General features: G+C 49.7%; 7 protein-coding genes across 7 annotated transcripts; all 7 read right to left on the bottom strand.

Moving 5' to 3' along the window:
• Positions 1 to 1,689: 1,689 nt before the first annotated feature.
• Positions 1,690 to 3,138, bottom strand: PEX2_098130 (TATA-binding protein-associated factor TAF6; the record flags this gene model as incomplete). The annotated part of the gene is made up of 3 exons (XM_016747083.1): positions 1,690 to 2,229; positions 2,292 to 2,710; positions 2,769 to 3,138. The coding sequence occupies 3 exons, from the start codon at positions 3,136 to 3,138 to the stop codon at positions 1,690 to 1,692; spliced, it is 1,329 nt and encodes a 442-aa protein (XP_016598432.1).
• Positions 3,139 to 3,711: 573 nt separating this feature from the next.
• Positions 3,712 to 5,067, bottom strand: sfh5 (CRAL/TRIO domain protein; the record flags this gene model as incomplete). Its single annotated transcript, XM_016747082.1, has 2 exons — positions 3,712 to 4,354; positions 4,412 to 5,067. 2 exons carry the CDS (start codon positions 5,065 to 5,067, stop codon positions 3,712 to 3,714), a joined length of 1,299 nt encoding a protein of 432 aa, XP_016598431.1.
• A 1,246-nt stretch (positions 5,068 to 6,313) lies between these two features.
• PEX2_098110 (Major facilitator superfamily domain, general substrate transporter) lies at positions 6,314 to 7,923 on the bottom strand (the record flags this gene model as incomplete). Its single annotated transcript, XM_016747081.1, has 5 exons — positions 6,314 to 6,417; positions 6,466 to 6,639; positions 6,697 to 7,521; positions 7,584 to 7,829; positions 7,902 to 7,923. The coding sequence occupies 5 exons, from the start codon at positions 7,921 to 7,923 to the stop codon at positions 6,314 to 6,316; spliced, it is 1,371 nt and encodes a 456-aa protein (XP_016598430.1).
• A 924-nt stretch (positions 7,924 to 8,847) lies between these two features.
• On the bottom strand, positions 8,848 to 9,886 carry PEX2_098100 (PP1-complex regulatory subunit GLC8; the record flags this gene model as incomplete). Its single annotated transcript, XM_016747080.1, has 3 exons — positions 8,848 to 8,965; positions 9,029 to 9,752; positions 9,838 to 9,886. The coding sequence occupies 3 exons, from the start codon at positions 9,884 to 9,886 to the stop codon at positions 8,848 to 8,850; spliced, it is 891 nt and encodes a 296-aa protein (XP_016598429.1).
• A 990-nt stretch (positions 9,887 to 10,876) lies between these two features.
• Positions 10,877 to 15,552, bottom strand: PEX2_098090 (uncharacterized protein; the record flags this gene model as incomplete). The annotated part of the gene is made up of 3 exons (XM_016747079.1): positions 10,877 to 14,054; positions 14,112 to 14,221; positions 14,287 to 15,552. 3 exons carry the CDS (start codon positions 15,550 to 15,552, stop codon positions 10,877 to 10,879), a joined length of 4,554 nt encoding a protein of 1,517 aa, XP_016598428.1.
• Positions 15,553 to 16,638: 1,086 nt separating this feature from the next.
• On the bottom strand, positions 16,639 to 18,660 carry PEX2_098080 (putative chromatin assembly factor 1 subunit A; the record flags this gene model as incomplete). The annotated part of the gene is made up of 2 exons (XM_016747078.1): positions 16,639 to 17,910; positions 17,968 to 18,660. The coding sequence occupies 2 exons, from the start codon at positions 18,658 to 18,660 to the stop codon at positions 16,639 to 16,641; spliced, it is 1,965 nt and encodes a 654-aa protein (XP_016598427.1).
• Positions 18,661 to 19,751: 1,091 nt separating this feature from the next.
• Positions 19,752 to 20,825, bottom strand: PEX2_098070 (uncharacterized protein; the record flags this gene model as incomplete). Its single annotated transcript, XM_016747077.1, has 1 exon — positions 19,752 to 20,825. The coding sequence occupies one exon, from the start codon at positions 20,823 to 20,825 to the stop codon at positions 19,752 to 19,754; it is 1,074 nt and encodes a 357-aa protein (XP_016598426.1).
• Positions 20,826 to 22,216: the final 1,391 nt, after the last annotated feature.

The raw sequence follows: 22,216 nt of genomic DNA, 5'->3' as shown, positions 1-22,216 counted from the left end.
GCCCTATGTACTTCGATAGAGATAGGCTGTAGTAGCACTGTCTACTTGCCCAGACGAACAAGGGGGCGATGCCCGTCTGAGAAGAGAAGGCCCTGAAACAAAAACTTAACTGGTCAGACCAGGCGGATATAATCTCCAAACAGACCGAAGGGCTGCTAAGGAGGTCGGAAGGCGAAGGACAAAAAGAGGATGCTAAGAGAAATTGTGACTAGCAGTCGGTACCCTCGTCCTGGAAGATGCCGATACCGGTCAAAGTATCGGGTCTAGCAGACGAGAATGCTGCTTTGAGGGAAAAGGTATTGAAAAACGGGAGAGCTGGTGACGACGGGAGTCGCGTTATCGAGGCCTAGAGCAGTATAGCGGTTAGAAACAGTGTTATAAGAGAAGATCGACACATGGGAATTCATTTTTTGTATTCAAGATCATGGCATTGACCATGATTTCCCGATCCAATAGTTTTAATTGCTTTTGGCAATCGGCACATTTCCCAAGACAGAGTGGGAATCACACTTACTTCGCGGGCTTGGACAAGAATCGCAGAAGGTCAGTTGGGCTCATGGAAGGCGAAGACAAGTTCGGCTTAGATCAACACGAGGTAGCGGAAGGCCACAGTCGTGAACATCGGCGGGGTTTGTCTGTAGGACAGTCTCACCCAGAAGCCCAATGGGTGCCCGAGATCAGAGATTGATTACTCGAGGGCTGGAGAGCACAAGGGATCTCTCGCTAAAAGATATTGGCGAAACAGTTTTTGTTCTGGCCTTGGTGACCTCGTGTGGGAGGGGAAGTGCAAAATGTTTGCGCAAAGCCAGTTCGGTTGGTAATGAGTGATTTTATCTGTGGGCCCGCGATAGGGTGGGGCAAAACGGATCAAAATCTGTCTGACATCAGGGAACAATATAGTGTTAGTTGGTGTCTCAATCGCAAGGAATATCTTAGAGCATGTGATATGTTACACACAAATTGGGCAATTTGAAAGCTGCAGTAAGATGCAGACCGTCACGGATGATTTCGGCCTGTTAGAGGGGAAATTGGGAGGGCAAAAAAAGCAAAAGCGGGCGAGGCCCCGGTTCTCAGACGGGCGGTGGTTCCAGGCAGAATTAAACTTTGTTCCTGGAGCTATTATGTAAGGCCGCTATGACTCAGCATATAGCGGGGAGAGCCCTGAAGATCCAAGCGGGGAGATTTGAGGTTGCACTCTGTACGTCTCTATATCTATCTAGGGTTGCAAGTATGAAAATACCAACCAAGTACACAATTGGAATGTCAAGATCACACCGCTGCCGGCTGATAAATGCGAGCAATCACCTGCACAGATGAGCGCCACAAAATGATGAGTCAACTAGGCCATCCAAGGACCCAGGATTAGCTCAGGTCTACTCAGTAAGCAAAAAGTGAAGCCCTTCATTTCCCGAGAACTAAGACGGAAAAGAAAAGCCAAGGTAGGTATCACAGGGAATCCACTACACACGTAGGACATCAATGGGTAGAGTTATCATGTGAAACACACTGATCAATGGCTGTGTCATGTAATTAAAAAAAAAAACATATCCAGAGCCTGAATATGTCTACCTATGTATCCATAATCCCCGAACCAACGCCCGAGATAACGCCATATCGCAGGAACAAATCATCGCAACCTCATTTGCAAAAGCACTTGAGAGATATCATGAAGAAAACCGAGAAAGCCATTCATGCCTCCAAAATGATATGTGCTAACTGCACCTCACCAGCCTCCACGATCCTCGTCGCAATGATATCACCGACCTTGTCAACTAATTTGGAGCGGAGATCGTCTGTGACAGTGTGACCATTGGTCAAAAATGGTTGGCTACCACGCAACGAGGCCAGCACAGCGACAAGGGCATTTAGAACTCGCTCCGCAGCTGGCCGGCGGGCAGCATCATCCAAGCCATCACTGAGAAGTTTGGTGTATTCGTGCAAGTTGGGAATGACGAGAACTCTGATTACTTCAGAGCCGCCGACAGATTGCAGTCCAATGATGGCACCATAGTGGGCACCGAATGGCTTTGAAGGGTCGAGGAAGGTCTTGAGACAGGAGCGCACGAGTCGGGGCTTGAGCATGTGAGATGAATGGGAGTACTTTTTGGCGATGAGACTGAGGAGAGAGGCAGCCATATCGCGCAGAGCGAATGACTCCACGAGATCCGCAGTTCCACCAAGCTGTCGGCCGATGAGGCAGGTAAGAATGGATGGTACGAGGGATGCGATCTTATGGGGGGTTAGTGATTAGCGTCTGAACAAGTTCTTCCAAGATGGCAGGGTTTACTCACGTAAGGGTCCACGTAAAGTGACTGGTTCTGGACCAGCGCCTCGGCCATGTGCATCACCTGAGTTAGAACGAAAACATTCTTAAGACTGTGCGTGACCTTCTCGGCAATGAATTGGACAAAGTATGGCACCAGCTGGTGCAGACCTGGGTCCTCGCGAAGACTGGAATACCCGGAGGTGCGGTAATCCTCGCTTGTTTCATGCAAAAAGGCACTGCAGACCTTTTCAAAGTAGAGCTGGAGTTCCCTTGAAAGCACATGCTTGACTAATGGCTTAACAGCCACATCGCCTGTGCCACTAATTGCCGCCAATGTGGAATTGGCGTTCGGACCCTTTGAGACCAGTTCGAGGTTGCGAGAATCGGCAGCGGTTGGGTTCTGAGGGATTGACGGCTGCACACCCTCGACAGCCAACCAGTGGGCTAGAGTAGGCGTTAGTGGTCAGACAGCACATGAAAGTATGGAAGGGTATCCACTCACCAGTGAAGGAGACTTCGCGGGGAACCTTTGGCAGAGGCGCATTAATCAACTTCTCAAAGTCAACCTCCTCGTCTTCGACGTAGAAGAGCGGTTGGCCAGGTCCTAGAGAGGCTTCGCCGAACTTCAACGGACGGGTGGAGTCGTAGCCATACAATGGCTCCACGTCCAGGTTGCGTAAGGCCAGCGCAATGTCTTGAGTGGTAAGAACCGTGCGCTTGCAGTGGCGCATACACTTCAGTGCTTCCTCAAGCACCTGCGCAACTCGATATTCGACGTCCCGGGCGAGATTCTCGGTCACGTCGTTATTAAGGTTGAGGATACCGACGGATTCGGCGACATCGCGGATGTTATCGGGGTTCCAGACAGACATGGTGGAAGGTCGTGGTCTGGAGTAAAGGTGTGTGAGGGAAAGATCAAGATAAATTTGGGTTTGGATAACAATGGCGCTATCGCGAAAAGTGAGGTGAAGGGCGAGGGACGAGGGGGCAGATGAGGTTTAGAAGGCTAGTCGCATTCTGAGGCCACCGCCAGCGGATCCACAGATTAGACAATAACAGCCCTTTTTATCGAGTCAGTACTGTGTTTGAACGATGGATGAAACGCGTCAAGTTTCAATGGATAGCAGGAATAAAGTGAACAAGCACCGCCTAGAATATGAAAGCTTGTCGATAAGAGTTGCGCGAGCGGTTCTGCAGTCACCCGTATAAGCTGCCTGCCCTACAAGAGTGAGTCTACATTGAGATGCTTTTGCCTCAGCCATCAATCTTCACTATGGCCACAAACAGATAAAGATAAAATTAATTACGGCTAACAATTAGGTACTAATAATACAGTGCATCTTGAGAGAGCACATCAATCACCTGAAACCAGGTACACAAGAGCGGGGAGTGCTATTCACTGCTCCTCCGGGTATCATAACAGACAGCACCAGCCAAATATTAATCTACTGGGCTCCATCCTTCGCAGGCTCTTCCTTCAGAGACTCAACCTTAGTAGCATCTGCTTTGGCAGACTCCTTAGCAGTCTCCTCCTGGGGTGCCTCCACCTTGGGGGATTCTTCCTTCGATGGCGCCTCCTCCTTGATGGGCTCAGCAACAGTAGGCTCCTCGGGAGACTTGCCCTTGTCCTCGGTTTCCTGTTCCGAGTCCTCCACCAATGGGATGAACCTAGCATTCTCCTTCAGCTCCGGACCATTTCCACCATAAGCCTTGGGGATTTGTGCAGCAATCGAAGGAGAGAACTCCCGGGCGAGGTTGGCACCGTTCGTGATCGGGTGGAACTTGCGCGTGGTGTTTCGGCTCAGGATAAACTTCATAGCAGTGAACATCCAGCCCATGATGGCAGGAACGTTGACGAAGAACTTCTCACTCAGAAGCTCTGGGTATGCCGTAGCGAACACTTCGATGACCTTCTTTGTTGCGGTACGGACAGATGGATCCATACGGAAGAACTTGACATTCATGTAATCGTGCACTTGGATCATCTGGTAAGGATCCTCGCCGTCGTACTCAATGACCTCAGTGGCATCCTTCATCTTCAGGTCCTGCACAGCGAGTTCCATGAGAGCGGCGCGCCATTTGACAAATCTTTATGCAGTTAGCATTTATTGCGATTGTAAATAACTTTTCATGATGGGTTCTTACTCATCGGCATCTGCGAATGTCACACTGATATCCTTCACGGCTCCGTAGGTGTTCCAAGTGAACACCAAGGGCCGACCGTTCTCCTCGTAGGTGGTCAGGTATCCCAAACCCCCAAATTTGGCTGCGCTGTATTTCGCGGACTCAGCCAATGCCAGCGGGTTCACTTCCTTGCGCCACTGGAGTGCCTTGCTGAGCTGGGTCTCGGCGGCTTTGGCATTGCCTTCATTTGCGCGTAGGAACTTGATCAACACGTTGACGGTAGGAATATCATCGCTATCTTTGAGAGGCACTCCCCACATCTCAGTGTGACCAATGCTCCCGAGGATGGTTGGCAGGCGGTTGAACAACTCGTCCAACGCCGGGTTCTTGCTCAGGTAGGCTGGCTTCTCATCCTTGGGCTCTTCGGGCTTTGTCGCTTCAGACTCTGCAGTGGCAGTGGTGGCGGCAGTAGTATCATTTTTTGCTATTTCCTCCTTGACTGGGGCACTGGCAGGTTCATCTTTGTCTGCAGTCTGTTCGGTGTTTTCAGCAACAGGCGCAGGAGTTTCCACGGCCTTGTCGACTGCTTCCACGGTTTGCTCAGGCTTCTCAGGCGCAACGGGCGCAACGGGCGCAACAGGCGCAAGAGGTGTATTCTGATCAGCTGTGTCCGCCATGATTGATAGGGTTAAAATTGAGGATGTGTTGAGGTTAAAGGAAATAGGGGGGTTTTGAATTCACAGGGGTCGCAGTTGCCTTGTCAATAATCGGACCACTTATCGATCCCCCCACCTCTCAGCCCTGCTATATTTCGTTGTTTCATGATATATCATATCCACCTTGAATCTATTTTTGTTGTATTCTCAGGGGCTTCTAATGATCTTGTTCTATGCCATTTTCAAGCTACCAACGGGTGAGTATTAATATTGTACTTGGTTTGGGATGAAAGAAAGCAAGTACTTCGGACTTGCTATTGGATCAGCCCATCACCATGCACAGCTCACAGAGCTTTCAATAGTTTCACTAATAAACACAATTATTTATATGTTTTAAACTAGCTACTCCCTAGAGGTATCACATACAACATATGTGGAGCATCCTTAGTATCCTTACTCCGTACTTACCCCTACTATTTTAGACTTACAATTAAGTTGGATATACTCCGTATGCATACCTCTTCACTTCTTGTCCGGAAGAAGTCCGGTATTTTCACTTCTGTGCTATTTTCCCCCCAAAGGTCAACCGTCTGCATGGGGAGCATAAGGATGGCCTTGGTCTGACTTCTGACAGAACAGGACTACCATTGCTTTGGTCGGTATTTGTTGAATTTGCGACAATTCAATCGCACTGTGTTTCTGAACGTTAATTTCGATACTTCAATCTCCACAGAGTTATTTGTAGGCTATTAGAAATATTTAAACTGAATTGATTGTCAAGATACGTATCATAGATCACTTTCTTTCGGAGACTTTCCGGGTTTTAGATACTTAGCTTACTCTTCAATGAAACAATCTCACATTGCACCATGCATCTCGACGTCTCCGTAAACCCCTCCTAACAAGATGAATCATGATACAGGTAAACCTACGGAGTACTCCGTACAAAACGGAGCAATACTCAATGCAGTCAGCTTTGGCCAAGCCACCTGGTCGGAAACGGACACAGGCAGATGTGACCGAAACCTTCAAGCTGCATATGCGCAAGCACATTGGCTAAGCAGGTAAAGAGTTTGAGGAGGTGCGGATGCCAACAATGTATGGAGTACCCCGTATTATCCAATTATTGCTAGTTGCGTCTGTTGGCATGTTTCTGGCAGCTGTCTGGTCCTGTAAGTAGGTTCTTATACACATTGACCGCGTTCCCTAAACAGGCCGAATCAATATTATTACCCTATATTTTGTATTCTTTTAGACAATGCAGCAGTTAGAGTTCCTCATTCCCACTGTCGCTGTCACACTCTTTCTTTTGAGGACTGGCTGAGCTGAGGTTACAGACAGCGTTGACACTAGCCAGCAATGAAATGACCACTATACATCATTAGAGTGGGAAGCCAGCCGCAGATATACATAACTTACCGAGTACACATTGCAGCTCAAAATACCCGAATCTTTCGACCATAAATCCAGCCAAGATGGGTCCAACCAGTAGACCAGACATCCAACTCATATTTGTGACTGCAACAGCCCGAGAATACCCTCCATAGGGACCGAATATGCCGGGATGCAGGTCCTCCAACTCATCAACGGTTTCTGCAAAGAATATACATGTTAGTATTCCAGCTCCCAGCAATAACATCCCAAACTTACCAGTTGCTTCCATCGTCCCAACTCCCATGAGCAAGCACATAAAGCACCCAATCATAGTCGTACAGACGCTATAAATGACCTTCCCTCTAGTTCCCGAAGTAGCCCACGGGAAGCGCCCATCGCCAGCGACACCAAGAAACCATAGGAAAGGCGCAACAGAGATAAACCCAATGGTAGTAGGAACTCTCGATCCTACACGGTCTTTCAACACCCCAACAAGAGGAGCCAGGACCATCCCGGGTCCCTGTATAGACGCGAACAGAATCCCGACCGGGAAAACGCCCCAACCAAAAGCGGACCGGACATGCATCGCGATCGTGGACTCGAAGCTGGCAATATAAAGCGCAAAGACAAAATAACAGACTATCCCCGCTGTAAAGCGAGGCTGGCGAAAAAGGCAGAAGTAGAAGCGCCAACCGCCAATTTCCTCGGTAGTCGATGGCTGATCTCCATTGTGATCTCCATTGAGAAGTGGCTCTGTTTCAGACGAGGGTATATATTCGTCAGCACCTATAGAGCCATTGCTGTTGCGAGCGGTATCGCGGCGTTTCTGTGGTTTTTCGATCATGAGTAGACGCATGATGATATCCACGACGAGAAATAAAGCCGCGCCAGCCCATGCTATCCAATATCCTCCGATTCCGAAGAGAAAGCCAGCAATGACAGGACCGGAGCATGTTCCAGCTGCTGTGAGTGTTGAGCTTAAACCTGCTATCTTGCCCATGTGTTCTGACCCGATGTTCTCGGCCATTGTGGCCATACCGACGATGTATAATGCGTTACTGACGATGCATTGGAAGAAGCGACCGATGAAGAGCCAGGTCACTGGGAATGAGTTAGTAGAAAAGGCAACAGTGCGATTCGCAGTATACAAGACTAAGGCTTACAGGATGTTGTGATTGATAGACATAACACGCTGATCAGCGTCAGTACTAGTAACGCCAGTAGTAGAACCTTCTTAGAGCTGGCTCGGTCGGCTATATTCCCGATAAACGGACTCGAGATGATAGATATAAATGCCCCTTCAACTAGAAATATAGATGTCAATCGCTGGGTAAGGGATGTGTCTAGCCCTAGGCGGTTCTCGAAGATGTGAGGGAGCAGTGGGACCATGAAGGCGAAGAGCATCTCATCTAAAGAATGCGATTTCAGTCATTAGATACGATCTAGTCTCTTCAATGTAGTAAGTAGTCCAATTAACGAACCTGTGAACAATGCCATGGACATGCTGCTGAGAATAAAGGTATCTGATGAGCGCCAGCGATATCCCCATGTTCGCCCTGGACCCTGTTTCTTAGTACAGGTTAAAGGATACATTTCGAAGGCCTGGATTATCAATTAAGAAGCTTTTCTGTATCAATAATTCTAATAAAACAGAGCAAAAGAGAAAAAGCCTGGATTGAGGGGGGGATTGCAGATGAAATATGTGTACCAAAAGTAGATGGCTTGGGAGGGAGATCGCCTATATTTGCCCGTATTCAAGCAAATAATGAGACACCGGTACTCTGTACTCCATACCACAGCTGCAGATCGAATGTTATGATTGCTTTTCCCTCTTCCGACCAATGTGAACCCCATCTTCGACGCACATTAATGCCCAGTGACTCTAGCGAATACCAGCTGAATCCCAATTATGATCTGGGCCATTCTTAAATTACAAATGTTGGTTGGTACATATAGTATTAGAAAGACCATAGAATTTGTCTAGTAACACGAGGAAACATACTTATTTTTGCCTTTACATCCATGTGGGACAAGCCCCGGGATAATCTTTAGATCTCCAGAGCTTATTTAAACAAGAAAAAACGATGTTGCGAAGATAAGACGCTAAATAAGAGGTCCGGTAACGTAAATCGTGTATTCGTTTCCCGTGGATCGAAGGGCCACAAGGGATGGACCTTAGTCTAGAACAAAAGATCATTTGCCAAGTGAAAACCAAAACTAGGAAACGAGCAAGAATAAAAATCCCAGTAAAGGGAGACGACACTGGGGGAATATACACAGAAGAAGAGAACACAGAATACAAAACTGGAGAGACTGGTGCGACGGTAATCTGAAATCAACTAGGACCGCCGTAGGGGGAAAGGACTAAACCCAAAGATACGAAAGCACAGGAAAAGACCAGAAAAAGACCAGAAAGCCAGCCTATCTCTATTGTCCGTTGTTGCGGAACCGCTCAGGCATTTGAGGCATTTGAGACATAGACGGCGGGGGAGCAGGCTCCGATTCGTCGGTGTCTTCCATTTCCTCATCTAAATCCTCGGGATGGCTAGATTTATAAAGTTAGCCCACAAAATCACAAAGTATCGGTGCCAAACTAGGATCCACATACGCAAGTAGCTCCTTGATATTCCTCATCTCATAGTGCCTCCTACGCTGCTGCTCAAAATGAGCGTGCTTCGCGCGAGCCTCTTCAGTCGTCAAGAGCGGATCATGCTCAGGTGCCTCGGCACCATTCACAGCCTCCACACCGACATGAACATGCTTCTCGCTCTTGTGCGAGTCCATGCTCATGCTACGGTCACGGAAGACACGAGGGTCGTCCATAGCAATGTCCTGGAAGTTTTCCTCCGGTTCACCGAGCTCCAGGTCAGGGATTTCATCCTCAGACACACCCTTCCGGTGTTGGGTGGGTTTGGTGGACTTATCCAGCTCATCGACGACAATACCTTGCGCATCGATTAAGGTTTCCTGTGCCTCGTCAAGCCGCATCTGCTCATCATCTTCGCTGGGGTCGTAGTGGGGGGCGTAAGGAGTCTTGGGTTCGTCAATCTTCATCTTCGCTGTCTTCTCCTGCTCGGTCAGGTACAGATTTGCTTCGTCCCACTTTAGCCGGGGCTCGTTTTCGTCGTGGACGCTAGCTGACGACCGTCGGCGCGAGTTAGAGCCTGGGTGGGTGGAGGATGAGGATCGCCGACGGCCTGCATTCTGCAGGGTGTTCTGGAGGGTGAGTTCCTTCGTCTCCTCGGGCTCAGAGACAGTTGGAACGGAGGGCGGGGAGATGGGTGCCATCGGAGCGGAGGCGCCTTGGAAGGAGTTGGAGTTCTTGAGGATTCCTGTTTAGTTGTAGCAAGAATACACTTGGTCAGATCCCATAGTTACTTTTGGTCACCGTTTGGCGCTGACGTAGTTTGGACTAACCTCTTGGTCGATGGTGCACATCATCGGAGCTGTGCGCCTTGGCCGGCATGTGTGGTGCGGTAGTCATGGTGGGATGGTAGTTAGGAAAGACCGGGTGTCGCCCGATTTGCAAGTGGACGATGTAATAAGAAGACTGATTTCCAAGGGTGGGGGATCAGGAAAATCAAAAGGATGTGGCCTGTTCTATTTTGATTATATCACAAGCCTCAAAGTTCTCAGCTGCAATCCGTGCGAGAAAAAAAAAGAGGCTGAGCACCGCCTGATGTGGTTGGTACGGGGGAAAACGGATAAATCCAACCTTGGAAATGAACAGGCTGACTTAGATAAGAGTCAGCTCACAGTCACGAGTTGAAGCAAAGAAAAGAAGAATATGTATAAGGTCAAGTGGTGGGGTGCAAATCCACTCGATGACGTCGGCCCGATCATCTACCCGACGTAGAATTCAGCTTAGCTAACGTTTATCAGATTGACAGGTGAGGAGATATGGGAGGTTGGACGTCATATTATTACAAGGTTGTCTAGGTATAACTTTCTACTTGGCGCTATATGATAGCCTTGAAACCCGAGGAACTGGTAGTGCATGGCACTTTTGACCTAATCTTAAAAAGCGACAATATATATTTATATATAACTCTAGCATAGAAGGACACGAACATTACTTATAAATATATAGGCAAGGAAATATAACATTAGACTAAGATCAACACGACAAACCGCCGAGTCTTTCAATGTATTCAAGAACGCCAGTCATGTTCCAGAGTCAAGCCCAGACAGAAACCCGAGGCAAGAGTCCCAAGTCCACGAATGCCTTAAATCACCCAACTAGATCGCCCGAACGGGGGTATATGGATATATATGCAAGGACGTAATAATCACGATGTAGAAGATAGGAAAACAAAGAGAAAGTGAAAGTGAGAGAAAAAAAAAAAAAGATCGAACCAGCGAGCAAAAGAATGATAAAAAAGACAAAAGAATGATAAAAAATAAAAAACAACACAATACCAGAAAAGGAGAAAGACCAGGAGGTCTCAGAAACCACTCATGCAATGGAGTCAAACTCCTCACGCTCACGAAGTCTGTTCCGAGCAAGAGTATCACCACCACTGGCCGACAACTGCATCCAGTGCAGCGCCAGACACATACTCTGCGGGTCCGATTTAGAGTCCTTGTCTCGTCGATACATCATCTCCGCCTTGAAGGTATCCCGTGGGAGGGTCAGAGGGAGTGTCACGCGGGGGAGAAGCTCCGGGTGAGTGAGATAAAGGATTGCAAGTTCGCGCTGTGCGACTGGGTTGCCCTCTTTAGCAGTGATGATCCACATTCCCGCTGCATCTTGAATAGCATGGCCGGGACGGGATTGGAAATCCGAGGCGAAGGGGGAATGACGACGGGAGAGCTCTTGGAAGACGATTCGGTCGGCGATCTCGACCATGCTGTGGCAGATCTCTTCTTTGAGGCTTAATGCAGCAAGACCGAATTGGAGGAATGCTGTCCCGCGGTCCGTCTTGTTTAGCTGGTCTCCTGGGACGAACGCTGAGATAAACTGCAAGTCCCTGAAAAGGGTCTTCGGCTTCACTTCTAGAATCAGATCGCGCAACGTTGCTACAATTTGTGCTTCCGAGGGGGTGGAGTAGTCAGATCGGCGGGAGCCATATGTGACAGACTCCGGAGGAGAAGAAGAAGGCAGGATCGGGTCCATCTGTGGTAGGTTGTTGGGCCGCACCTCTGAGAAACTGTGGCGAATGTTCCGATAGAGTTGAGGACTGTTCCGCATCCTGTCACCTTCTCCCGGGGAAGAGCTGAGAGTAGTTGGGGAATTGGCATCTTGGGGCGAAATGAGCGATGCAACCACCAACGAACGCAAGTCCCGCAACGCGTTGAGCTTTACAAAGGGATTTCCATGACGCGAGAACACTTCGATCAGCCGGTGGAAAACTGCCTTGTATGAAAAGGCGGACTGCCCATCCGATTCGAAAGATGCTTGTGGTAGCTGCGACGAGGCCTCCACATGAGGAGCTTTGTGCTGGGATACACGCAGGTTGTCCAGAGACCTGCTCCGGCGACCTTTCAATGAACCACGTTGCTGACCAAGATGCTTGGAGCGCTCTTCATAATCGACGTAGAATTTCTGGACAGCAGCTCGGCGGCGCATTTCCACCTGAATGCGTTTCTGGTCTAGCGCATTGGTGAACCAGGCGTCGGTTTCACTACCACAACTCCATACCGGAGAGCCCAAATCGCTCAAAAGCAGACTAGTCAGTGTCTGTCTCAAGTTATCCATGAACACCGTCTTCCCGTGTGTTTTGCGTTCAACGCGACGGGGCTGGCGGGTTGCCGTCTCACTGAACATAGATGGTGGTCGCGAGTACACGCTCGACGCGCTTGCGGCATACATAGGGTGCCTCTGGGGTGCAGACCAGAATGTACTGTAGGTGTCGCCAGTAGATGTCGAACCAGCACGACCATGTGAACCCCCGAGAGAAGACATGTCAATCGAAGGCAAGTCACGCTGAGGCCTCCATTTATCAGAGATTATGCTTTGGATAGAGGGCTTGCGACCCAATGACGGGGTATCTTGAGAAAGACGAGAAGACATAGGATCGGGGACAGGTATATTGGCACCATAGAAGTGAGACGCATAATTTGTTTCCTCGCTTGTTGTCGTCGACGGCCGAGGAGTGCTAGGCATGGACATTCCTGGGAATGTGCGAGAGCCGTAGCCCTCGAATTTTGAGCGTTCCCTTTGGAAAAGCTCACTTGCCCATAACACCGGCGTCTCGGTCATCGTTTCACCAACTAGTTTATTGATGCTCATTCGGACCTCGTAACAGAATCGATGAATTCTTTCTTCTCCCTTGCAGAAATTGTCGATTCCGTTGTGCGACAACCATTTCTGAGTCAGCTCAACTTGCTCGTCAGACAGCTTATTCGGTCCACCCTGGCTACTGGGTGCCTTCATCATGTTCATGACCTGCACTTCGGGTTTCTGGAACAACGAGCCACCCAAAGACCTTGCTCCGTAACGAGAACGTTGTTCTTCGGGGAACTGGTTGAAGAGACGGGCAGAGTAGATCATCGTTTTCAAAGCCATAGCCACATGTTTAGCCTCCTCATATCTGATAGAGTTTTTGACATCGTTCATGTACCACATCTTGTCTCGGATCTTGCAGAAGGTGGCCGCCAGGTCTTTGACTTGAGTTTGGAGTCGGCGGAGATCATGATCGAGAGACACAAAGTCACTCTCGCAACGCTCAATCACAGCTCGTGATTGGATCAGTGAACGACTGTAATTCTCATGCATCGGGCCCAAGATCCATGAGTCGCCTGTGGTCCTCGACGAGCCAGGCGTTCCTCGTTGCCCGAGCTGCTGTGAAGCATTCCACCAGTAGTGCGCACCAACAAAATCGGAGTCATGGTGGCAGCAGAACATCGCTTCGTTGAACCGCTGCTTCAAGGACATGGAAGCTGACTGTTCAGCATTCTGTGAAAGGAACCCGTAGTCGTCTGCGTCTTGAATACGATTCTCCTTGACAAGTCGAATGATCGCTGTCTGTAATGCTTCATGGTTTTCCTCCAATCCTAGCGTCGTGGAGTGCGCGTCATCATCACTTTCAATTATCGGGCCCTTGGACGTTTCATATCTGTTATCAGGAAGCAGACTCCAAGTTAAGCCATGTCCATCTGCTGCAACTGAAAAAATGGTCCAATGCTCGTCGGAGGGATGCTCCAAGCTCAACCGCTCGTTAGGATGATCTAAATCAGTTAACTCAAATCGAATGCGAGCGGCCTTTTCAGACAGGCTATTTTCCGGTGCTAAGATAGAATGAGTTTCCACCGAAAATATGGAACCGTTATGTGACGTAGGTTTTGAACTTGTGTCATGCTTGAAACGAGCGAATCCGGAATCCGTAAGTGAGTCAGGCCGAAAGTTGACAGATGGTGGTGGACTGGATGGCCAAGAATGAACTCCTGCAGAAGCTGGTGAGGAATGTAAAGACGAAGGGGTCTGCTGGAAAAGAGTGTCTAGGAGTGTGAGAACATCCAAAGCAGACATCATCAGGAAAGTTGAAGGAGACTTTCGTCGATGAGGAAGTGGTGCCTGTAAAGAGGGAATAGAAGGGTCAATTGATGCCTCCGACGGCATCGTGTCATTGAACCGAGAGAGCATGTTTTCGACACGGCCCTTAATTATTGGACGAGGGATTGAAAAATGATGCCTTGAAGAGATCAGCAATAATTTTGAAATCTGCAGAGTTCAAACTGGGATGACGTACATTGAGCGCAAAACAGCAAAGACTTGAGCGTAGGCACGGTGCCCAACCTGGTTCAACAATTTCTCGCGGGCATCTTTTCTGATATGGAAGTCTAAGAGAAGACCGTGTGTCTATCATAGCAATAGCAGATTGAAGTCAGCTTCGCAGGTTCACTAAGGGCTAGAGGCTCATATACCTCAGGATATGTTAATGCGCGATAGAGGAACTTCGAAAAGAACCACTGGAGGAATAAAAACTCCAAAAAGCGACTGCGAGTCTCGGGATTATCCAATTTCCGTAAAACGGCCTTTGCAAACTGTAGCACGGCATGAGGAAAGCCGCCATCGGGGTCATCAAGTACACGGAACAAGTTATCCACGGCAGAAGCAAAGAATTCCTCTGCAACATCCGTTCGCATGGGGTCCAGGGAATCCATGGAAAAGTCCAGCCCAGGTGGTGTGGCTATAGGCTCTAGGAGAAAAGCACCGGTTTGTAAAATGTCCATTAGGTAGAGTTCAAATTTGGGGCGGGCTTTCCAAGTGCTGCCGGTGGTCCAAGAAGAAAGGATCTGGCCGATAAGAGGATAGTATCTACTACTTCCGTTGGAGATTAGTTGAGCGCAGACGGACGACCACACCTCCATACGCAAGCTGGATTCAGACGTCCCTGGGTCCAATGGAGCGGCAAAAACGTTAAAAATAAGTATAGATAGTGGGTCAGTCCTCTCAAAAGCATATGCGTGGTCCTTGAAAGCAGCGGACTGCGTCTGGCTCCTGTTTATGAAAGTCTGGGCCCGAGCCCGGGATGTAGAAGGGAACGCGGGATCATTGGTATCCAAAGCAGTGGCAGGAGAAGTAAAAGCAGCCAATTGGGATGAAGACAGGCTTTTCAACCGGTCAACCAAAAACTGGGGATCAGAGCGGACCAGCCGCAAAATCTCCAAAAAGTCCGTCCGGGACTGAGGGCTCAGCTGATGAAGGAAATCCGGGAAACGGCCAATGTCAGTTCCCAAAGATGGCTCTCCGTCCACGGAGTCTGTCTGGCCATCGTTGGAAGCAGGTGAAGAGCATGATTCCTCAAGGTCTTGTAGTGTATGGTAGAGAGCGACAAAACTGGCCTTGTCATCATGGCGGAGAGCTTCAACAAGACCTCGCTGTGCAGTCAGCCCGACACGAACCATGCGCGCAGAGACGCCAATGGACACCTTGGTGGCGCGCAGGCGCTTCTCCAATCGCTTCCTTTGGGCCTGCTTGCGCTGGTTCTGGTGGTAGCGAGTGGCAAAATCCTCGAAGGAAATTTGGGGGACATCTTCTACCGGTGCGGGTATGATAGAAGCCGTCGTAGGCTCGGGATTGTGTCCATTGGCAGGAGCGGTCTCTACCTTGGGACTGGCACGGGCCGAGCCATCGAACTCACCTGGCCCCACGTTTAACGGAGATTCGAGTGCGACTACGGGCGACATGGCTGGCGATCCCGGAGGTGAAGGAGGTAAAGGCACAGATGCAGGATCTTGCGCCCGATGCGACAAGTCACATGGTGCATTAACCTTGGGGAAATCAGGTATTTGCTCGGCTGGAGCTGGTCAGATTGGGCTGCAATCATAACAAGGGGGGTATAACGATTGGAGCACCCCTCTTTCAACGTCCCAACCCCCATATAAGGGAGAAAAGCGCAAAGAATAAATATCATGACGTACTGGTTGTAGAATGCAAAGAGGACGAATGATCCTCTTGGTGTTCTACCATCTTGCCATTAGCGACAGATAGTCGCAAACCCCCCCTAGCCGACGAATCACTATCGCATTCTGAAACGAAAACCAGTTTCTCAGAGTGACGATACACTCGATCGGATGAACTGTTGGCTTCCAGGATGAATGCGTGGGAAGAAAAGGCGGGGGAAAAGAGAGGAAAGGGTAAAAAAAAATAAGGAGGGGAGATGGGGGTTTAAAATCAAAGTAAAAATAACTAATGAAACCCGGAGTATAAAACAAAAGAAGGGATTATAAGTAGGATAGCAAAAGGAATCCTCGAAACGGACAGTTGCAGACTACAAAAGTGCTAAAAGCCAAGTAGAAGAGACTTGTAACTGGTTTGTTTTTAAAGGGCGATGGACAGGTACCGAGTACAACGAGACGATGCGTTGGCAGTGCAGGAATGAGGTGTCCATGCGCCCCTCATGCGCCCCTCAGATTTTATAGACGTGTACTTTCTCTACGTGTTCTAGCTATTTTACACATATGTACAACATACTATGGATCTGAGGGCCTATTAAATCGCCCGGGGTCTAAGATCTGAGAAATACATGTCATGGAGAGTGGCAATATCCTCACATGCAAGGATATTATGGCTTATATACATCGTACTACGACACGCGCAACTGGCATTTATTTCATGCAGCTAACCCGGGATACCCCGACTCTTAAAACCCCCCCAAAAAAGCAAATATGTTGGATCATGATTAGGTGAATCGTTCATGATGGCATTACAGATGCTTAGGCCCAAACTCTGTTCATAGGTACTTATGTAGGAAATCCAAATCCATCTTAGTATCACCGACAGACCCATTTCTTGTCAACTTCTTTTTGCCCCACACGAGCGGCAACCTGATCAAGGGTGGCCTTGAGTGTATCCTTGGACACCTTGGGGAATCTAGATCCATCCGGATTAGCATATGCTCCAATAGAAGCGGACATTATAACCAACCGTTTCTTCAAGATCTCAACCAACCCAATCTTACTGAGATCACTACCTTCAACTGCTTCCTTGAATTCAGCGAGTTGGTCTGGCGGGAATGGCCGTTTCGCTTTCGATGTGGCAGGTAAAGCACTGCCCGCCGCCACTGTTTTAGGGACTGCAGGAATAAGGAAGCCGTCTATGGCTGTCGCGGGTCGCGCTTTCGCAGGTACTGGATCCACGGGCTTGGGTTTATCCCAGTATGCAGTGGAGAATGGGTCGATAGGGAATTTAACCGCATCGGTTATAGACTGCATCCGATAGACCTCCATTTCCGGCTCGACTCCATTGGCAGTCCACTTGATTCCAGTAGAGACAGGCTCTAAATCGCCAACAATGAGACGACGTTTACCCTCGGCAAGCGCATCATCCTCGTCATCTAGGAAACCCTCGAGATCATCTTCGCCCTCATCACTGCCTTCATCTTCTTCTTCAGAGTCCAGCTCTTCACCCTCTTCGGGTTCCTCCCACTCCGCCTCAGAATCATAATCATAATCGGTATCCGGCAGCCCTCGGTGATAGGGATTTCGCGCAAGTCTTCTCGTTGATAGCTCGGACACGCGACGGGTGTAAGTTCCTTGATAGGGAGGGCGGATGTCCTCGCCAAATTTGAGGGACTTCATCGTGACCTCGCGTAGAAGTTCTTGTGGCCTCCGAGATGGCATTGTGGTCTGGTTGTGAGTAGGCTGAGTTGGGTCTTCAGATATTTGTAGTTGCAATAGTATGTCCCTGACAGAGCTTGTTGGCTGACGCCCACGACGGAACGGGAATATCTGGAAGACTTCTGACGGGCGAAAAGGATGTGTTTGGATTGAGGTTTCGTTGCGTAGACTTCTATCGATAGATTCGCGTACGTGCTTGAGCGCATCGGAATCACGCTCAAACCGATGAGGAGGTGCCACAACGGTATGGGATTGTAGGAAGAAGGCAGGAAACTCTCGCTCATAATCCGACTGCACGACACGAGTTTCGCGAGCGGGATCGACCGTGGTGGATGCCTTCTTAGGAGAAGGAGCGATGATCACCTGCCCCGATGAAGCGGAAGGTGCCGGTGGTTTAGTAAAGAAGGAATTCAATTTCATTTGTGACTGAATTGGTTAGTATATGGACATCTTCCTGTTAGGACGATTGTGGATGACACTTACTCGAGTCTTCTTCTCCTTCTCCTCATCCTTTTTGCGCTTCTCTTCTTCTCTGGCAGCTTTTTCGTCCTCCTTTGCCTTTTTCTTTTCATCTCGCTGCTTGCGCTCTTCTTCACGTTGAGCGTCCTTTTTGCGCTTTTCTTCCTCTCTGTGACGTTTCTCTTCATCGCGCTCAGCATCGCGCTTCTTCTTTTCCTCCGCCTTGAGACGCTTCTCTTCTTCCTTCTTCGCTTTTTCTTCTTCTTTCTTCAGCCTCTCCTCCTCCTTCTTCGCCTTCTCCTCCGCCTTCTGGCGCTCCTTGGCTTCCTTTTCTTGTTGCTTGGAATCTGTGCCAGCAGAGACTACCTTGCGTTTCTTAGAGGCCGGGGCATCAGGCTCGGGATTAGAAGCAGTGTTGGTACCTGGGGAAGTCAATCCCCCGGCACCAGCTTCATTTTGTTTTCGTGATGTCCGTCTCATCACGATTTCGACCGAGGGGGGAGGTGGAAGATTACGCTTGATTTCAACTGGCGGGGGAGTAGTGTCGTCAGGTTGGGAGGGGATGGATGGATCGCGATTTTCTTGGTTTTCGCCGGCGAACTCAGTCAATGGTCGCTTCGCATTTGGTGAGGGCAGGTTGGTATCATCAACCTCGTGAATTGAGCGTTTTCGGGGACCGGATGAAGGTGGTGCAGGAAAGGATGGGGTCGACTGCATTGGTGATAGAGATGTACTGGGTACCATTGACACCAGAGTTTTTGGAAAGAGCTAGTTAAGAACTTGAGATCTCGGGAGTGCAGGTGAGAGTGTAGGGAAGGGGGAAGGGGGAATGGGGACAGGCTGTCGTGTGATAGATCGCGACTTCAGTTCATAGGTAGTTTAGGTCGTGTCAACCAAGGGAAAGCGTAAATAGGAGAGACAGATAACAGACGTCACTCGAATTAGACGACTGGTCTTTAATCACAGAGTATCAACTTCGTTGTTTAATGAACGTACAGAGTAGAGCAGTGACAGTTGGGCCAAGACCGGGACGCGTTAATCGTTTCGCGCTCGCGACCGATAAGCACGTGTGTGTGATTATGTAACTGCTATACGTCCACGGGTGCTCAGGCCCGCGGACTGATCGAGTGCCCCAGGGACATCCCGGGCCATTTTCTGTGGGGTCTGCAGTGTGCTGTACAATTTACGGCATCACTTTTGGACTTCCAAGGTTAATATGAAATGAGCATGATGTTTTGTACTTTCTTTGGTTACTGTGGTTCAATTGCCTTGCACTACGCTATGCAATGGCAACGAAGCTACAACAATAACCATATACCAATCCAAGTTATCCTAAATGCAAGACAGAAATTGAGATGATCTTTGGGTTGAGATTACTATCCCTAGATTAAGAGAAGCGAAGCCAGATAACCAACGCCAGGATGGTCCCGTATGCAGCCGCAGAAGGACGAAGACAACCCAGAGAGCACACCAGAGAGCCAATCTATGGAGACCAGTAGTGCCATCGAGGATATACAATAAGAAACAAGGAGGCCTGGAGAAAAACAGAGATGCGGCGCTTTGAGGAAAAAAGAGTAAATCAGACAGTAAACGTGCGAAGATATAGACAAAGCAGGAGGACGCATTGGTCTAAACCATCAAGATTTGCCGAATGGCGCCAGGTGTGGAGTTGCAACGAGATAAGTATTATGTGCAATTGACGAGGTGTTAAAAGAGATCATGTAGAAATCATAAAAGATAGAAGGAAGCGGGATATAAAGAAGAAGAAGAATAAAAAAAGTGGCAGACGCTGTATGAGACCAAGGGCCTCAGTCGCTGTCTGAATCGGGATTTGCGACGAAAAGTCGCACATTGGTCATGGTAGTGGTTCGCTCGTCTACACTGCCTCGTCGTCGCAACTCGGCTGCCTTCTGTGCTTTCTCGGCTGCTGCAGAAGCGGCGCTCGGAGCCTTCATGTCACCAACAAAGTCTTCTTGCTCTTGCTCGCTGCTGTGTGTTGTCGCGGCATCATCTTTGTGGAGAGATGACAATCGGCTCTTTTCTTCTTCGTGAATCTCCGCGGGTGTATTTTCAGACACTTCTGGAAGGTCGGTCTTCTCATTCGGGGGCGTGCTGTTGCTGCCCATCGTTCCCTGTGGCCGCGAGTATCCACTTGGGTAGCGGTGGGCACTTCCTAGAGAGCTACGGCCGCTGCCGGTTCGTCTGTGAATTGCGCCACCATCACTGCTGAGAGTGTCATCATCCCCATCACCAACCTCGTTCGCACTCAGTCGCACGGGGACCTTGGCGCCCACTAGGTTTGAGGGGGAGAACTCAGAAGCTCCTTTAGGACCATGTCGGATCTTGCCACTAGCCAAAGTTCCTGCCCGGCCAGCGCCTGCGCCATGGACTTCAAGGTACGCTCTCTTCTTGTCACGCAGGGCTTGTTCGCGCGATCTGGCGTCTTCAGGTTGTGCCCGGTCACACCACACGGTAGCTTTCTGCCGCCGCATAAGGGCCACATATCCAAGCTGAGAGTTGGCAGAGCGAGACGAGGCGGTTCGCCGGATGTCAGAAACGCCATGCCCCGCATGTACCGTCGGGTGGTTGCCAGTAGACGAGGTTGAGGTAGTAGTGCTAGACATGCGTCGAGAAGGTGGGTGAGGAGGAAGAGTCATTTGGGGAATAGGAGGTGGCGGAGGAGCGCCGTGGTAGTGCGGAGATCCGCCTGAGTAGGGCAACACGTTGGAGGATGTGGTTCGAGTCCGACTGTGCGTGGTTTGGGGGCTCGCTAGATGGGGCGCAAGTTGGGGTCGTGGAGAATCGTAGGACTGATATCCACCATATCCGTGCTGGGCACCAGAGAGGGGCTTCCGAGCAGGAGGCCCTTGGTGGAGGGGCATTCGAAAGTCAGTCATGTTGGGCGGAACAGTACACCAGCCTTAAAATCCCAACGTGTAGGGTCCCGGTTGTGGGAGTTGGGTTTGCTCGCGAATGCACGGAGGTTTATTTCAGGATGTGGGACCTTGATTGGTGATGATGACTTGAAAAGCTGAGTTTCCGATGCGCGCGGCTGACGGATAGGGAGATAATGCGGCCTCAGCACACACTGCAGTATGCAGCCGCCACAATCCCCTTTAGGAGGTCTGGAGCGGAAGGCCGAGTGTGGAGGCCTTGAATATGTAGCGATACCAAGGCGTTGTAGACGTGCAATGGGCTGATCCTCGGGCTGATCCTCGGACTAGTTTTGAGGCGAAGGTGACGGGGTGTCGCACACACGGAGTCCTGCAAGTCAATCGGTATGCGATCTCGGTGACTGTAGTGAAAGTGAGAAATTACAAAAGAATCTGACAACAGTCCTGGAGTCTGCCAGTAATTGTCGAATGTGGAGGAATAGTCGGGGTGAGCAGGTCTTAAGGGGAGGGCAGATCGGGGGAAACCTTGAGGACTTTGACCGGCTGTTCCTTGGTAGAGTAAAGTGATTGGACGATACGGAACACGGCGGAGGAAGTACTTTCCCACACAATTTGGCGGGTGGAGTACTTGGCTCAGCCACATCTGAGGCTGGGTAATTTACGGTAAACGGTGTACCGTATACGGTTACATTCCAAGGTCTCAAGCTTCAGATGTTTCAAATTGTTGTCTCTCCCCAGCTCTCATGTCAAAATGTCATCATTATTTATTTTCTTGGATCGATGCTACATCGATATGCCAACCCCATAAATTTGCCTCCTGCCGAGCACGTGAATGCTTGAAAGTGACATGGTCATATTCGCAGAATCCTTGATCACTCTCACTAGAGATGAACGGTTCTTCTACAGAAATGTTTGGAATGATGGTACGAGTCGTGGACGTCTGGACTCCGCCAGCCGACGTACACCACCTAGCAGGGGCTGCAGCCATCAACCGGCTCCACCATCCAGCCGCCCGTAACCCCAATGCACCCAGGTACGCTATCAACAACGCCAGTCCATGGTGCCCACGTTTTCTCCCACGCGCCGGGGTCTACTCCGTACAGTCAGGAAGATCACGGTACCTGTTACAAGCCGCCCTGTTTCCTAGGGCTTTCGGGTGAGGCGAGAATTCGGACCTCATGAGATGGCAGGTAGCATCCGAGACTCCAAGCAACTTCAAGTTCGTGGTGATTTGTTCCCACTCGTGTGAGAAGTGCACAGTGCTGGTGCATATTGGCTCGAACTAGATGGCCCATTGCGATGTCTGTCTCGTCGGATTCACTAGCCGATACGGGGATGCACCTGGCCTGACTCCTCCACATGTTGTCCTTAGTGCTCCG

The sequence above is a fragment of the Penicillium expansum genome (genome assembly GCF_000769745.1).
Source record: "Penicillium expansum strain MD-8 chromosome Unknown contig349, whole genome shotgun sequence".
Taxonomy (NCBI): domain Eukaryota; kingdom Fungi; phylum Ascomycota; class Eurotiomycetes; order Eurotiales; family Aspergillaceae; genus Penicillium; species Penicillium expansum.
Note: the sequence above shows the minus strand (reverse complement) of the source record. Positions and strands in the feature narration are given on the sequence as shown.